General features: G+C 34.3%; 1 protein-coding gene across 4 annotated transcripts in view; it reads right to left on the bottom strand.

The window, feature by feature from the left end:
* The window catches only part of Gpat4 (Glycerol-3-phosphate acyltransferase 4), a 40767-nt gene extending 23015 nt beyond the window's left edge, over window positions 1-17752 (bottom strand). For 3 of the 4 annotated variants that reach the window (XR_015071526.1, XM_085954581.1, XM_085954580.1), the window contains exon 1: window positions 17590-17752. Coding sequence is in view for 3 of the 4 variants with exons in the window: in XM_085954581.1 (XP_085810707.1) it covers window positions 17590-17742 (153 nt within the window). In the remaining variant the exon portion in view is untranslated. The remainder of the gene's footprint in view (window positions 1-17589) is intronic. The other variant, XM_085954582.1, reaches the window with a different exon arrangement.
* Window positions 17753-17921: the final 169 nt, after the last annotated feature.

Consider the following 17921-nt stretch of genomic DNA (forward strand, 5'->3'; position numbering starts at 1 on the left):
TAATTGATTCATTACTCAACAGGCGAATCTGATATGAATTTAAGTACGTAGTTAAAGTATTAATAATTACTAAATCGTATAAAATAAGTACATATTCAAAACTAAAACGATAGGTATATTGAAACGAAAATTCATTAAACTGTTTTTTGTATTGCTTGTATCAATATTATATGATATAATTATGATAATTTGTAAAATTCCTGCACTTAATCCACTCTAGTCGTCGACCCCGACACCTATTATATATAAAGCATAAAATAATAATATTATGGCGACACAACATTCACTTTGCTGCATCTCAAACAGATAGAATCTTTGCGAGTATTTCAATTTCGGGATTAGTATTTTATACAATAATTCTGAGATCGACAGAAACAGGTGTATGTGTACAAAAATGTACGGCATACTAATGAAAAAATGCAGGGAGGAAGTTTAGTAGTTTTGAAAGTTGCAATTCCGACAAAAAAACCGTTTCGGAAAAGTTTAAAACAATCATCAAGCTACAATCATACTTATATCTATCTATATTCTATGAGAACTACTACTGATCCCGGTGAATTATAATCTAGTTAGAAACTATAATAATAATATGTATTAAATGTTATTTTTCTAGAAGTATTATAAAACAGAACATGCTCTGTATGTAATAATTATTTCCTGTGTTCAACTGACCTATTTCATAAATTTAAAAAAAAATGATCAAATAACTTTAAAATTATCATATTGAATGACCGCGAAGAGATCCATGTGGTGATCAATTGGGTATTATTTATTATGTGCGTTTAGTTATTCTGATTTCCATGGTGTCTTTTAAACCACCATATTTCTGAAACATGCAACATACATGGTTTGTACAATTTCTTAAATGAAAATCTATTAAATCCATAAAAAAACTATCCCCAAATTACAGTTATAAAACGTAATATTATGTCATCTCGGAATTTCTGCAACAATACATAGAACGGAATCCCGGGATTGCAAATCCTAGTTGTTACATTGACTAACTGCTAACACTTTGTAAATTCTAAACCTGCTTACATTAGAGTCATTAGACATTACTAACCCTATTTATATAATACTCACTGTATCACAAGTTCATCACTTTATTGAGTCACCTTGGAGACAGTAATAATAAAATTTATCTTATTGCAACTGCACGCGAGTTGAAGACATTGAAAATGCAGGGCGGCATTGAGGTTCAGTAATATCTACCTACATACAAAACAATTGTTTATTAACGTTATAATACCAACGACCTATTTATTAATCATTAAACTACAGTTGACAACCAAAATAGCTAATTTGTGGAACGTATCTAATACTATATCCACTGATTTGAAGTGGATTTCTATACAAAATTGGAATGTACAATATACTACCTGACATATTATTACTTTATTACCATATTATCTAAAGCTCTCCGCCGATATAACCACTGAACGTGAAACTACACGTCATACGGCGGAAGAGTCGAGAATAATTAGTGTTGCGCGCATTGTTTGGTGGTTTGCGTCGGCGGGCAGCTTCAATCGTAACTTTTAGTTCAATGGTTCATAAGTGGCAGTTCACTGTTCAGATATATCGCAACATCAGTACTTTGGTGTATTAAATGCAAAAGTATAGTTTTGAGATATCAGCGTTTGAAGTTACAACGTCTTTATCAAATTGATTTTTCATTAATTGTTTTAGATTTTTTTGTATATCACAGGGATTTGGGTTGTCTCACACGCAAAATGGTTTTTTCATAATTTCTCAATGTTTTTGACTTAATAAGTACCTATACATATATTTTTTTAAATTTCGGGATGCGACAATAACGACTTTAGATCAATGCGATGATGCTTTAAAATATTCAATTTTATTGTAATTATTCCAATATAAAAAAAGCATACCATTATTTTTTATAATAATATTATGCCAAGTAATTATTTTCAAAATATGCATTTTACACAATATTATAAATAGACGTGAGACAGACATTTATTAATAATTCACTTCAATATTACCAAACTGGATACTTTAAAAATAGTCGTAAAATAATACACTAATGCACCAAAAATATTGATGCATTACCATATCATATCAATATAGTAAAGCAGTCAACTTCTTAAAATATTTTAAAAAATTACAACGCACTTCACAATTTATTTGAGTTAGGTACTACGTGAAAGCAATAAAAATTCTGAATAATAAAGTACTCATGCTGCGATATTAGATTAATTCACATCCACATAAACAATTATGTAGGTATATCCTAACGTCTTATTATTTATAAGCTGGTGTATTGGCTTTAGATTGACGTATGATTGACTCACTGTCATTTTTCAATTTAGTAAACAAAAACAAACGTGTATTCTGATTAACTGAGGACAACGTATTATGAATTAGTCGCAGATGATAATATCGTCACTGTTCTGGCAAGAAGACACTAATTCGAAAAAATGACATATTGAGTTAGTTATACCAAAATGTTCCTTATTTCAAACTTTACCGTCTGGAAACCATCTTAATAAATAAACAGACTTTATTTTAAAGTCATCCTTTTTACGATTACTTAATAAACTCACATGATAGACCATTTCAAACATTTTAACAACTTCAAAGTCAAATTACTCAAAACTAGTATTCTCCAGTTAGTGTGTTCTGCCAGAACAGAGACGATATTATAATATATGTAATTCCATAATAATACCCATCTATATTTATTTATCTGCATGGAATACGATGTTAAAAATAGCGTTCATTTGAATCATGAACATAATTCACCATTTTTTTTTTGAATATTTATACTATTTATAGTCTATACTATATTGAAAACATACAAAACATTTTGGCATGCAAATAATAATGGGGGAAACATACAATTATAATCACCACGACAATGGCATGGCGTAGCCTAGAATTGACAAAATAATGCAAAAACCACACCAATGGCTGCAATGAAAATACTTTGTCCGATTACAACTGCCCCAATATTATAACCGGCCCTGTCAACTTTAAGAAGTGACAGATAACTCAGGCAAGAGTCATACAAATCGATACAATGTCAACAGTTTAATGTGATGTTTACATTCAGTTGCATAACATTGGACGTAATAATAAATTTACTTATAAGAGGACACACCGCACATCGTACATCACACATTACACGACCGATTTCATTCAACATTCAAGAACAAAATAATTTAATACCGATACGCATTAGATATAACTACCTACCTAATAATACTATGCTAAATCTGACCTAGTATAAAATAACTTGATATTCCAGTTTCCATTATTCATACATCAAAATATCAACGCATGGACATTTTTCTACTTCTGTCGTGCCCATGAGAGATATGCGTCCAACATTTCTTTTCTGGTTACTTCAATTCGTCACCCGAACTATAAAGTCCTGAATGATGGAAGCTTTTTATTGTCTCCAAGTTGACACGAAATCGCAGCAAATTTGGTTTAGCAAATCTATATTTTGAATTTTAAAACGTATCCATAGGTACACTTATATATTTTTAAATATTTTAAGACAGGGAAAGTCAGAATAAAGGTCTTCTAAAATGAAAACGATATTATTGGAAAAGAATATGTAAATCATGAATGATCGAGAAATCTCGTCTCGCCAATCCCAAGTCTGCCAATTGCACTCAGATAAAAAAAAAGCTGAACTGGAATTTCTTGACCGAAGTATAATTTTTCTTACATTATATATCCCGTTCAAAAGTTTTTTTGCCAGAAGAACTAAAAACGGCTCTCGAAAGAATGAAAAAAAAAATAACCAAGACGGTACGGTACTCGCAATAATGAGGATTTATCGAGATTCTCGAAAAATCAAAAAAACAATCTCGAATCCTCGAGAGAACAAATATTCTTGATTTAGAGAATTCTCGAATCTCCAGAGGTGAATAAAGTCAAGAAATTACAAACCCTTTATAATAATGTATTATGTTCATAATACAAATAAGCGAATGACTAATAAAAGCACAGCAGAATTTCGTTTTCACCACTCCTGAAAATGTTGGATTCTGCAGGTACGACACTTTACGAATGGTGTCCCGATTTATTAAAGAAACTGACCGTGTCTTAAAACATGATATAGGTATAATCTAAAACACAAGAAAATAATTTGTATTCCTTCGACTTTGCAAAACACATTAATCTAATGACAAAAAAATAAAGATGTCGCAGATTACGTCGATCTTGACTTTTGGACTCTATTATTAAATTAAGTGTTTACACGTGACGTACCCACGAATATTTCAATACGGAATTGTTATGATATGATGATTATGATAATAATTTACAAGACTTGATGGTGATACAAAAATACGGTAGAACATTTTCAAGTCGGCTGTTGATGCCATGAAATTAATATATTACTTGTCTTTGACGGAAGGTCAGTATTACGACTATACACTATTCGCGGAATGAGCAGTGTCCCCAATGTAATATATATATATATATTATAATAATGCACGAAATCATATTCCGGTGTGTTCAATAATGATTTTCCGTGTAGTAATTTGAAATTTAGTATCGTCATTTCCGTGCTGGGGTGAATATTCTATGGATTCTTGCTTTTCCATTGGCCAAGCAGTTTTTTATTATTACTGTGTACATACCATAATATGTATTTAAATCAAATAAGAAAATGCGACACGGAGTTAGTGCTATACAGGGAACTCAGAAATAAATAATAATAAATAAATAATTATCTGTTCTGTGGTGCCATACCTCTAAAATCTGGGCGCAACGTGACTAGGAAATATGCCACCCAGCTTTCGGGTCCGGAAACTGAACACACTTCATCCATTAAATTTAATACAATAAACGTTTTACAACTTTGCACTTTTTACTAAACTGATATAATTTTTTAGAATATATTACATCATTTTCATCCTAGAGCCGGAGTGCAAAGTTATGAATTAGTAACTCTACCTCAATGTTTGGGTACTATTGGATCGTGTCCGGAAACTTGGACGTATCCAGTTTGCCTTATCAGTCTTGTCACACTTCACCGTGAAATGTTGTATCGGAAATATATGGCCGTATATGAAAGACCGTCCAACCTCTTTGGGTCGTATAGTACTGACATAAAATCATGTCTAAATCTTGTCGGTTTATAGATACTTTACAGGAAGCCAGCAGCAAACAAATTTTGAAAATAGCCGATATAATGGATTATTTGTTAGGTTAATAACCGTCAATTCTTCGTACGACTCTGTCAGTCGGTGTAAATAGCATACTAAAAGTTAGTTTGTTTTCAATCGATCTATGCTACGCAATTGTGGTGAACAACCGAAAATTGCAATAATTAACGTGTCAACGATGAAAGTTTCAAAGCCATTCAGAAAAATGAATGTACTTACCTCTGTATATTATAGAAATATTACCACGATAGTTAGAATATTGTTTTATTCATTCGATGATTGCTACACAAAAAGCTTGTGTTTAAATCGCAGTGCTCAACCAGTGTGTCAACTGTGTCGTCCCCATGATCGCACATTATACGCAAACGCACTATCAAATACAGGTCCAGAAACTTAATCGTAGCACAGCGTGGTATGGAAAGGTGCAGGCTAAGCATATCGCGTAGACCATGGTTTCCAAAACTATGGGTCGCGAGCGAATATTGAGTGGGCCCTCGTCACTGTATACATGAATTTAAAAAAATAGGAAGTGATAAATTTGATATTTCATTCAGCTATTTATAATTCCTAAAAATTGAAATAAACTTAAGTTACGGAAAATATTGTGATAAAATAATAATAATTTGAATTGCCAATGCACTACAGGTGGCAGCACAGTCCCCATTAAAAGTCCCCAGAAACCCATTTCAAGACGACTTACCAACTAGTATGTCAACAAAAGCAAGTGAAGAACTCATTGATTTATCAGAAGATACGTCACTGAAAAATAGTTTCAATCGGAAATTCTGGCTCTCAGTTGCTGATAATTATCCTTGCCTGTTCGATGAAGCTATGAAAGTCCTCCTCCTCTTTACTACCTCATATCTATGTGAGGTCGGATTTTCGGCTATGGTTAACATTAAAACTAAATACCGAAATAAATTGGATATATCAAACTCACTGCGATTAAAAGTAACTAAAGTTGAAGTTGATGCTACAACTGTAATGAAGAAAAATAAGAAACAAATACACCCTTCCCATTGAAATAACTTTGTAAAAAGCAGGTGTAGGTAGTAATATTTTTTTTTATTTTTAAGTTGTGTTTCTTATTTCGACAGTCTTTCATTCATATTGGTAACACCTATAAAAAATATTTTTTTATTTCAAGTAGAATTAGTTCCACGACTCGCCACTAGGGAATCTGAGTATTACCAATATTTATGCCCTCTTTTCTCTAAGACAGCTAAGAGGTGGGTCCCAAGATTGGAAATTTTTGTGAGATGGGTCGGAGCCCAGTCAACTTTGGGAACCAATGGCGTAGACAGAAAATGAACAATACAATAAGTGAAAAAAGGTATCCGATAAAAGAGTTTGCTAAAAATCTTAAATGGAATTTACAGAACACGATAATATGACAATATGTCGAAGGAGAGACAGCCGCTGGAGAAACCCAGTACCCAAGAGGCAGAAAACGTTCTAATGGTAGGCATAGAAGCCGCTCGATCAGTAAGATAGTAAATTTAAGCTCTACGGAATTTGGTGGAAACGCGTCACACAGGATCGAGAGGTATGGGATCAGTTTGGAAGGCCTAGATGTAGATTTATCCAAGCCGATGCCTCAAAAAGGGTTCTATAGCTACTCTTGCATTAATTCATAGCGTGGCAAATCCAATATATAATCATTTTCGCTACTAAATCATTGTTAACTGACAGTCTCGATAGGCTATACCCAAAATACACTACATTTTGAATGTGTGAGTGTACTACAAAAATGAACCACACATCATAGACGTGCAATAGTGTGTGTTGCAACTTCAAATACACCAATATTGATTGAGCGTCAGTGCATAAACCGAGAGCAGTTGTCAGACCCGAAGGACAAGCGTATTCTTGACAAGTGTTTAAGTTTATCCCATATTCTTCCACACTCGAGATCGGTTGCCAGTTACTCCACACCCGTTAGGTATTTTAGTTCCCATTATTTCTTGGACTGTCCGTACAATGGTTTATGTACGGTGAAAGTGTATAAAGTATTTTAGTATGTATAATGTACATCGCAAGACGTATTCGAATTATGTACCTACCAAAAACGCGTTGGCGACTGACGTGCCTGCATAATAAAGGATGAATTTTGGCTGATTGGCAAAAACATCGGAAGACAGCGTTTATTGTGACTGCAACATTATTTTTACACCGGGATATTTTATTTCTCCCCGGTTACACTAAACAAGATGCGCCAATTCAAATACATTATTCTATCAATCGTATCGCCAGTTTGCAGGAGACCCTGAGTGACGTGGGGGTAGTCAGGTCAAACGTTGCATATATTATTGGTTCCAAAAAGAAGTACCGACGTAAGTCCGTGCGTAACACATTTATAATATTAAAATGGCGTTACGGTTATTTCGATAATAACACAATAATGCTTAGGAAAAATGTTTATATTATTCACATTCTCACGATCGTTTAAATAGCTGTTGACAAGCACCTTTTAAGAAGATGAAACCGGTCCTGAGTATTAGTAATTTATGTTAATTACCAACTGTATGTTTGTTGGTGTTCTATTTTAATTTTTAAATAATTTAAACACGTCTTATTCCTCCGTGCGTACTTACACTTACCTATTCTCTTCCGATTGGACGTTTCGCATTAAAAACTTTCAATTTGTTCGGCATGGCTAGTCCATGCCAGCTAAATTAATAATTAGCCTTATTAACTATTTTTATAGGTTTTCTTCCACATATTTGTAATGTATGATGAACCTACCCGACAATGAATATGAATTTGAAAATAAAACTAGAATTGTACCTCGGAGCTATGCACCATGACCATGCCCCCCACAAGGGGGGCTTACAGAACTCTACCCTGGGGTCTGGCGTGGCAGGTCGATCAGTTTAATCAAATAAACACAAACCACAAACTTGTTCTAAAAGTTAGCTATTTAAGCGAGGAGGGTCACGATGAGTGCTTCATAATATGATGCTGAGTACCGACAATCCTAGAGGATTTATTTATAAATACCAAAAATCACTTAAAAATACACAGAATACTCATTATTTAACACGGAACCCTGGAGTTCCACGGAATACCATTTGGGGAACACTACTATAGAACATTTTATACTGCCATTAACTTTAGAGATATGTTGGTGGGGCCGCCAAACATCGTGGGCTGGGGGCCATGACTATGACATTATGGTTATCGATAATTGTAAACAACCATCGCTCTCGCAAATAATTATACCATTGTTTGTAAATTTTTGCCACTGCACAAACATTTGTTTGAAACTCAACATGCCATGTCCACACTCGCCAACATTGTTATTATTATTTAATGCAATTTGGAAGTCCATATCATACGAAATCGCGCTCTTTTTAAAACAACAGCATCGCATGCAAAAAGCCTGGATATGCGCTCTATGCAGGGAACACAGAAATCTATTATGTGACTCTTCGATACGTAAACGCCGCATACTTTTATGTATGTAAATATTATAGGTATTATTTTTAAGTGCATCGGTGATCTTTATGTATATTTAATAATAAAATTGCTTTGATTTTACGACTCTTGTTTCGTTTACTTCGTAAACATTCACAAGACCGCTGTCTATATACCTAATCGATGATGTTAAACGCCTGAGAATGTTTACCTATACAATATACAATAATATATACGTGTCGAAAATTTAAAACAATTCCAGATGGACTGCAACGTGATTTTTTTTATAATATATCCGTTGATATGTAATATTACTATAATCACAGGAAACTGGGCCACTTGCGGAGGTTGCATAACCAAGATAATCTCTTTCTGTCTATGCCTTCTGTGTTATCTACCTCTCCATGCTGAAAAATGCTACATTCTTAAACCTTGCACATATTCAGTCTTTATACTATTCTTTCTACTATCCAGTCTACAATATATTATGTGTTTGTATTTATTTATACATGATTGTTAAAATGTTTCTGACACCCTATGATTCTTAAATATATATCTGCCTACAGGACATGACCCCCACATCCTGAAGCGGCCCCCCAGACTAGAATCTTTGGCAGACCCCCTACATATCGCTACAGTTAAAGGCAGTGTTACGATTTACAGTAGTGTATTCCCAAATAGTGTTATTATATATACAATAGGTAAAATTTAAGGTATTTTTTAGCGATTTTTTAATACACTCGCTTGGATTTATTATGGAGTTTCGAATATCGACAAACTTGCATCGCACAACTACATTAATTTAATTGTTCTTATGTTTTAAGTAAATGAAATAGCGACCTTTTTTACTAATCGTATAATTTTGTGATGTGTGTGTTTATCTCACTTGGCTGGTCGATCCACCAGGCCGGGCCCCCAGGCTAGAGCTCTGTCAGCCCCCGTGTCCGGAAACTTGTACGTTATGTATTTACGCCTTATCACACTTCGCCGTGAAATGTTGTATCGGAAATATATGGCCGTATATTAAAGACCGTCCAACCTCTTTGGGTCGAATAGTACTGACATAAAATTCATGTCTAAATAAAATACGGTTCTTGTCGGTTAACTTACACTTTACAGGAGCCAGCAACAAACAAATTTTGAAAATAGCCGATAGGTGTGCTGGATTATTTGTTAGGTTAGGTTTTGATTCTTGAAATCATGAATTTTGTCAAAATCGGCTATGAAAATTGAATTAATGTTAATATTGAATCTAATAAAATTGTAGACCGTATAGCATACGGTCATCTCTTTCCTATAAGAAAGCTCACGACGAACTGTGCCACGGTGAAATGTTTTAGGTACAATTTACATGTAAACGTCCGCCCTTGTGGGGGGGGGCATGCTACAGAGTAAGAAAAGCAAAATATTAATAATAAAAAAACACTTATTCCACATAATTTAATTATTTAATACGATCATGACCGTGTAGGTATAATACGTACGTATTATATGTATGTTTTACTTTAATTAATCTTTTCAGCATGAATACAATAAAATAAAACCAGAAATGTGGCTGACCAAGCTGGAAGAGTTCTAGATGGATCACCCCCCCCCCCCCCCAGCCCAATTTACTATTAATTTCAATTTTCCCAAGCAACTATATAAGTGCTTCATTCAATCGACAGTAGTACCTACATATTCGTAATAATTAATATGATAATGAGCCCAATCAGTGCGAGTTGTGTGATTGATTATTGTTTTGGAATTTGTCCCGAAGCAGTGTAACCTTTTTGTGGGTCGCTTTTGATTCATTTTGAATTTCTAATATCATATAGGTATATATATATTTTTTTTTTTTTTGAATTATTAATAACCATGTCCTTGCTTTTTCGTACAAGGTGGTTGTTAGTAATTTTGAACAATCACAAACACCCAGGCTTTGAGAAAAACACATAAATGTTTTTGTCATGACCGGGAATCGAACCCAGAACTCTCGGGTGGAAGGCCAGCGCCTTACCCACTGCACCACGAGAGCCGCCTATAGGTATATATTATGTGAGAGCTTCAATAACGTTGGACAGGGACAGCGGTGTTCAAACTGTGCGCATCGGCGTCTCAGGGCGCCAGACTATTCGAAAAAAATTATAATAGAATTAGAAATCAATCACCATCATGCATCATTATTATTTTTTCGAATAGCCTGCAGCGCTCCAGGACGCCGCGGCACGCAGTTTGAATACTTCGGATATAATAATATTATGTTGAATGACACGTACTTTTATTTAAATAAAACATTATCTTTATTTCCTATGTATAAAAATATATTAGGTACATATAATTTTTAGCTTTTTTATATAAATATCCATGCCCTTGCTTTTTCGTACAAGGTGGTATTTTTAGCTTAATAATCATTAAATTTATATTCGATGAGTTTTTTTAATATTTCAAACGCCGATTTGAATATATTGTGGAGTGTGTGTGAACTAATGGAAATTTAATAAAATGGTGTAGTGTAAGGTCTACAAGTGCATAAGGTGCTGACATGCTTCATGCGGGGGTTCCGGGTTCGACTCGGTGAGGTCACAGACACAATTTATGTACGTACGTGATTTTCTGAAAGCCTGGGTGTTTGTGATTGTTTCTCTACTATTACTAATTACACTAGCGTCATTTGGGCCTCGTAACCTGTTGTAGTGTTAAAAAGAAGATATACCTATTACATAAGCATTGCAGCCCACGGTGGAGTCCGCACGAAGACGCACGACTTTTTAAATAGTGTCCTTAACTGCGACTATGATATAATTTGTCTTACTGAAACTTGGCTTTTGGACGAAATTAGGGATCACGAACGTTACTTATATAACTCGGCTCGAAGCGGTGCAAAAGCGATTTCGCAAGCACGTTAATTTTAAAGCCTACTGTTATGATTTATCTAATTCTACTTCGACCGCTGCAACTTTATGGTACTCCTTTATTCGGCGCTCTTGTTTAAATTATAATATGTATTTCTCCACCGTTGACCCTTTTAATAATTCACCTGTTTCATTTAAACATGCTATCTCAAAAATGTTGTATAAATAGATATATAATGTATTTACTTATACATATATATATTAATTCTTTTATTTTTTGTTACTTTTTTATCTTTTGTATATTATTTAATTATTCATTATTCTTCCTCATTTTTCTCATGTAATCTTCTTATGTAATTTCTTTATATTTATGTTATTTTACTCTCTATCTTGTTAGGCTTAACTATATTATAATGTATATATGGAAACTTTGCTGGTTGCATTAACTTTTTATTATTATATTATAAATTTCTGTAATCAATATGTAACTGTTTGTTTTTCCTTAATAAATAAAAAAAAAAAAATAACGTCTTGTGTCCCAGGTTCGAATCCTGGGTCTGGCAAGTACACGTATTGTTTTTCAATTTGTGTATGACCTAATAGGATAAGCAAGTGGCTAAGATCTATTTCTCGTAAAAACAAAATCTGTTAATACAAAAGCTCCACTCTGTAGAGGCCCGTATGATCTTATTAGGATCGGAAATGGTAAAAGAAAAATAAACATAGTGTTTTGGTGCAACACCATGATTATAACATATATGGTACCTACTACAATGGTTTCATATGATGCAGTTATGTTTTGTCAATGTTGTTAGGAAACTCTGTTCGCTATAAGATATTATAATATCCGCATTTTACCTCGTGTGAACAAATATTCTTGCTGCACTATTGATAATTATTATTTGTATTCATATAATATTGAAAATTAATGAAATTAACAGTTTATCGACAATATTTTATTTAAAAATACAGATAAGCACATAGGTGTCAAATATATACTACGTAATACTTGTTTATAATTTCCGCATTATCAAAGTTATTTATCTATCTAATTATCGGTTTCTGATTTTAATAATCAATATAATATATTAATGTTAAGCATTTTTCCATTGATATCAGATTCTTGGTTGCCATACATAAATTATATATTGAATGATTTGATTATTTATACACCTGATTTGATACCAAAACACATAAGTACCCATCACAATATGTATTTTGATAACGGTGCCTTCGAAGTTATAGCGTTATAATAAGTGTTACTTATCAGTGATATTAGTGTTATTACAGTTGCATTATGTAATCTAGTTCTAGTATACATATTTAACTGATTGAGAAAATAACGATTACAAACCAAGCATGGAATTAAGTATTTTCGCAGAGCAATTAGACAATATTAATTCTCCTTAGGCTTTTGCTACGGCGCTCCCTGCTTGGTAGTAGGGGTGCACCTTCGTAAAGTAAAATATCTATGCCTTGGTAAATTAATAAAAAACCGACTGCTCACAGGTGCACCACAGGTTGCGCAAAAACTGCCCACTTATTTAATTTAAGGTTTTTATGTGTGAATAGTATATTATTTTCACACCAGTTCCGCTACATGTGGAGCATAATATGGACTCATCGCGATGTAGAAGATGGCGGAACAGACATTGTGCTCGAGTTGTTGAAAATTAATGCACGGAAGGAAGGGGAAGAATAAAATTATACATCATGCAAGTCCTGATACCAATCTGGCGGTTAATTGTTAAACTGTCAAAAAGTGCAATGTTTTAACAGCCTCTCTCTTCACTGTGTTAAATTTTAGAGCGAGATAGACAGTTTGGGTTCAGAGGGTTAACTTATTGTAAAAATTAACCGCCTCAATACAAACATATGATAAAGTGATAATATTTATCACTTTAGCCGTGGATAGCCGCCTTGTGTATGTGGTGCACACACAAGGAGATTTTGTTGGCTATACAACTTCCGTAATTGGCTGAGGTGTTTGGTGATTGGTGATCAGTGATCGCCGATCACTAATCAGACATGGAACGACGTACTGCAATTCGTTCGCCAACCTTCGATAGAAGACGGCGGCAAGAGAAAACATTATTGAATTACAAAATTACATTGTAAAAAATTGAAATATCGCACCTAATAAATAACGAATAAAAAAACTACTATGTACACATGCAAGTTTAGCTTAAAAAACCTTGATCATACCTAATATCATAACATTCATAACATATCGTTACATATGTTACGTTCATAACATACAGTATCGAGATTAGATATACCTATTATATACTAAGATATGCCTTATATCATTATGCAGAGGTACCTAGTAGTGGGTATAATTTGATTATCCTACGATAATAAGTAATTATTAAGATAAGAAAGATAAGACACAGTGTGTACCCATGTATCTACAATAATCTCTTAGCAGCTCAACTCTGGACAAAGGGTCAAACATCAAATTAAAAACGACATTTCATAATTTAAGTATGTTATTTTTTGTTATCAAAAAAATTATCAGCATGTACAACAGCCATCGACTAGTAAGTACCTTTGTACCTGACACCGAACCAACATCTTACCCAGGTTACTTCAGTAACTAAATTAGTAGTTTATTATTGTGGGGAATTGTTTGTCATCATCATCAGTCATCACACTCATCATCAGCATCACACTCATCAATCGGAGCCCGGCTGGACTCTGAGGCATCAGCCCAGCTAAATCACCATCAATGAATAGCTCGCGAAGAATGTTATCAAATATAAGATAAAAACAAATGACCCTTTTGAATGCGACCCTAGTTTAGCTACTAAGAACTTTTTTGTTGTTTGACGAACCTTCTGACGACGTTAAAATAGCACTAGGCATTTATGTGTGTTTAATGATACAAATGATACATTGAACAGACTCATCTTCGGCCAGCGATAAGCTTTCTGTGACCCTAATGCCGGGTCCACATTGGCAACATGTCGCCGGTAACCGCGTTAAACTTTACGATAATTATCATAATTGCTTAAGAAATTTTACGATAATTATCATACTTATAGTAAAATTGAACGAGGTTGCTGGCGACATGTTGCCAGTGTAGAACCGGCATAACGGCACTGAAGGAAGTTCCAGTTTGACATGGGGTCGTCTATATTATATATGACGTCACGCCTCAACGGAGAAGGGGTCTAACGATTTGTAGAGTATAGGGATGGGGATGATGCACAGAACAGATTAATAAATATAAATCCAATAGGCTATCCCCAATACCTACACTACATTTTGACGCAGGGTTTTGAATGTGTGAGTGTCCTACGAAAATGATCAACATTATTATAGACGTGCAAAGGTGTGTTGCAATTTTCAAATACACCAGTAGGTCTTGAATGAGTGTCAGAAAACCGAGAGCAGTTGTCAGAATGAAGGACAAGCGTATTCTTTACAGGTGTTATTCTTCCACACTCGAGATCGGTTGCCTGTTACTCCACACCCGTTAGGTATTTCAGTTCCCATTATTTCAGAGTTCCCTGGGATGATGTCACAAAACCAATAAAACATAAAGTTCATTTAATTTCAACGAATATGGTGGGAGTTTGTTTATTCGGAACGCGATTTAGGCAGGGAGTAAGATATGTAGTTTGTAATAAAATGTGACATAATTTACGGATGACTGATATTGTGCCATTTTGCTATGCAACAAACAATGAGTTTCTTCTCTTTTCAGGTTTGTGTGAAGATTATTATATCACAGGTCATCGTTACCGTCGTCTTGACAAGTTCTTAGAAAGGCCTTTAACATCTTTAAGTTTGATTTGACATATCCATGGTTGATCACGTCATTATCACGTTAAAACGAGCCGATAAGACCAGGTAACGTATGGCTAATATCAAGCGCAGAAATGATGCATAGTTCGATTATGTTTTCCGCGATGAGAAGTATGATACCTATATACGCCAACTAATAAAGCAGGGGAAGATAGAGGTCAGCAGAAGCGTAAGTGGAGAGAGATTTATTTTTAGCTACGCAATCTCCGTGGCACAGGATAATGAGGTGAATATAGAATCAGATCAGATCAGATAGAAGACAGTACCAAAAGAATAAAAAGATAAAGAATGTACCCACACAGATCGACACAAATTGACATCATCACAAGACCAACTAAACAGGGCAATCTGTACAGTTAAATGGGGTGAACAGTGAAACATTTCCAGATTTCATATTCAATCTAAATCATATACTGGTTGAGTGAAAAGTTAAATTCGCTTGCCAAAAGTTGTGTTTGCAATTCAGCAGCATGATTTGATGGATGAGAACGCATTAATCACTCTCTATCGATACTTTACCATGTTCCTATTAACCAGTTAACCAGCGAAACGGGGTGAACAGGACACCAAATAAATATATAAAGGAAGAACTGCAAATACAGAACATGATTAAATAAAGAAAGATTTGTTTTTATACAAAGAGATTGGGATAAGAGAGAGGATACAATATCATACATATTGTAATGCAAAACAGCAACATTTTGGCAATAATTATTGTAGCACTTAATTTTTTTTGTCGGGAACTCCACGCCATTCCTATTCACCCCGTTTTACGGTAACAATCTTCTCTAGTTTATAGAAAGTTGTATCCGAGTAGGTACGCAATTCAAATATTATGTATGAATCTCAATCGTTGTTTTTTTTTTTTTTTTAGAATTATTAATAACCATGTCCTTGCTTTTTCGTACAAGGTGGTTGTTAGTAATTTTTGAACAATCACAAACATCCAAGCTTTGAGAAAAACACATAAATGTTTTTGTCATGACCGGGAATCGAACCCAGAACTCTCGGGTGGAAGGCCAGCGTCTTACCCACTGCACCACGAGAGCCGCTCTCAATCGTTGTTACTTGCCTTATAAAATATTATATTATGTTTTAACCTATTTCTTTTCGAAAATATTACTGGGGGGCAGTGACGTCCCGTGGGGGTAGGCAGATTGAGCGTCGCTTGGGGGCGGCAGTTACTCGAAGGGCGGCAAACCGAGAATTATTTGGAATATATAGAAAACCTAACCTAACCTAACCTAAATTTAGTAATAACGAAAATATCTTTCCATTAAAAAAAATCAGCTCACTGGTTTTATCGGGTTCGCGATATCTAGTTTACTTCCGTTTCCCTTCGACGTACTTGGTGACCAGAAATGACACGTGCAGATTTACGAATAATTAGTCTGATATTTTATTAGTAATGTATCCATTTAACACATTTCTTAGATATTGGACTCATGAAAGGATGATAAAAATACTGTTTAAAAAATGAGGCGGCTTTTTGCTGCTGCCTAGGGGCGGCATTTTATCTAGGGACGTCACTGCTGGGGGGTTGTGATTCCTGCAGTCATGTGCCTACAAATGCGACCCTGAACCTAATCTAAGTACCTATTTGGAAACATGATTTGACCGATGGCTGATGTTACAAACCCTTAGGACATCTGTTGCTGCTGGTGACAAATAAAAAACAACATTTTAGTACACAAGATAAGGTAATTTTGACTAGAAAGGAAACTGTGAAGATTGTGGTAGGTATTTATTCAGCAACTATTTCACGTGTCCCTATGTCAATTTATTTCCGATAAATTCACCAAGACGGGTCAAATTATTAGTAGAGAAAAATCATATTATTCCAGTCGTGATACGTTGAGAGAAATTATGCAAATGTTTAGGTTATTAGGGTTCCATCAATATCAAAAAATCGGTAAGAGTAAAATTTTAAAATGTGGGAAATTAAATGTGTCTAATTATCAACGTAACTTGGTACACAGTCAACATACATTTTAATACTGTATCATATCTAAATATAAGTGTCACCACAATTGACTCAGCATAATTATAAAAATCCAATATATTAAAAATAAAGAGATATTTATGTTTCAAACAAGGAATGAGAAACATTCTGTGTACAAAAAATGTGTTAGTCAGTGGGAGTTTGCGTTAGGAATAGCGTCGTATTTTTAGAGTTTCCATTCCATATTGTGTATGCATACTTGTACATTGTTGTAGATGGATTCATTGAATGGTTTGTATTTCCATTTATCTGTCTATAAACAATTACCGAGTGACTTGCAGACCAGCGCGACGTTGTATATTTCGTCGAGACAAATCAGTTTTCGTTTCGAAGATGACAGGTTTCACATAAGTTATAGGAATATTCGCACTTGGCTTACCTCAAATAGCTTCAGTAGAATGTTCACATATAGTTTCCTTACTCCGAGCGATTTTCCAATCGATGCTAAGAATATTACGCACAATATAAACAATAAAAATGGAGTAAATACCATCGACCAAACTATGGACAACACCGACGTCAAAGCCGCCATTGTTGAAACTGAATAATAATTTTCGTTAAGGTGTTGAACCTGATAGTGGTCCGATTTGAACAGTGCTGCTAGCTATAATAAATTAATCTTTGGTTTAATTAATTATTATTAAATAGGTTTTTACTAATGTGGATGAAAATGAACTACCTACTGGAAATTCTTAACCTTTTATTTTTAGG

The sequence above is a fragment of the Rhyacophila brunnea genome, unplaced genomic scaffold (genome assembly GCF_057557595.1).
Source record: "Rhyacophila brunnea isolate RB1 unplaced genomic scaffold, BYU_Rbru_1.0 scaffold_4, whole genome shotgun sequence".
Taxonomy (NCBI): domain Eukaryota; kingdom Metazoa; phylum Arthropoda; class Insecta; order Trichoptera; family Rhyacophilidae; genus Rhyacophila; species Rhyacophila brunnea.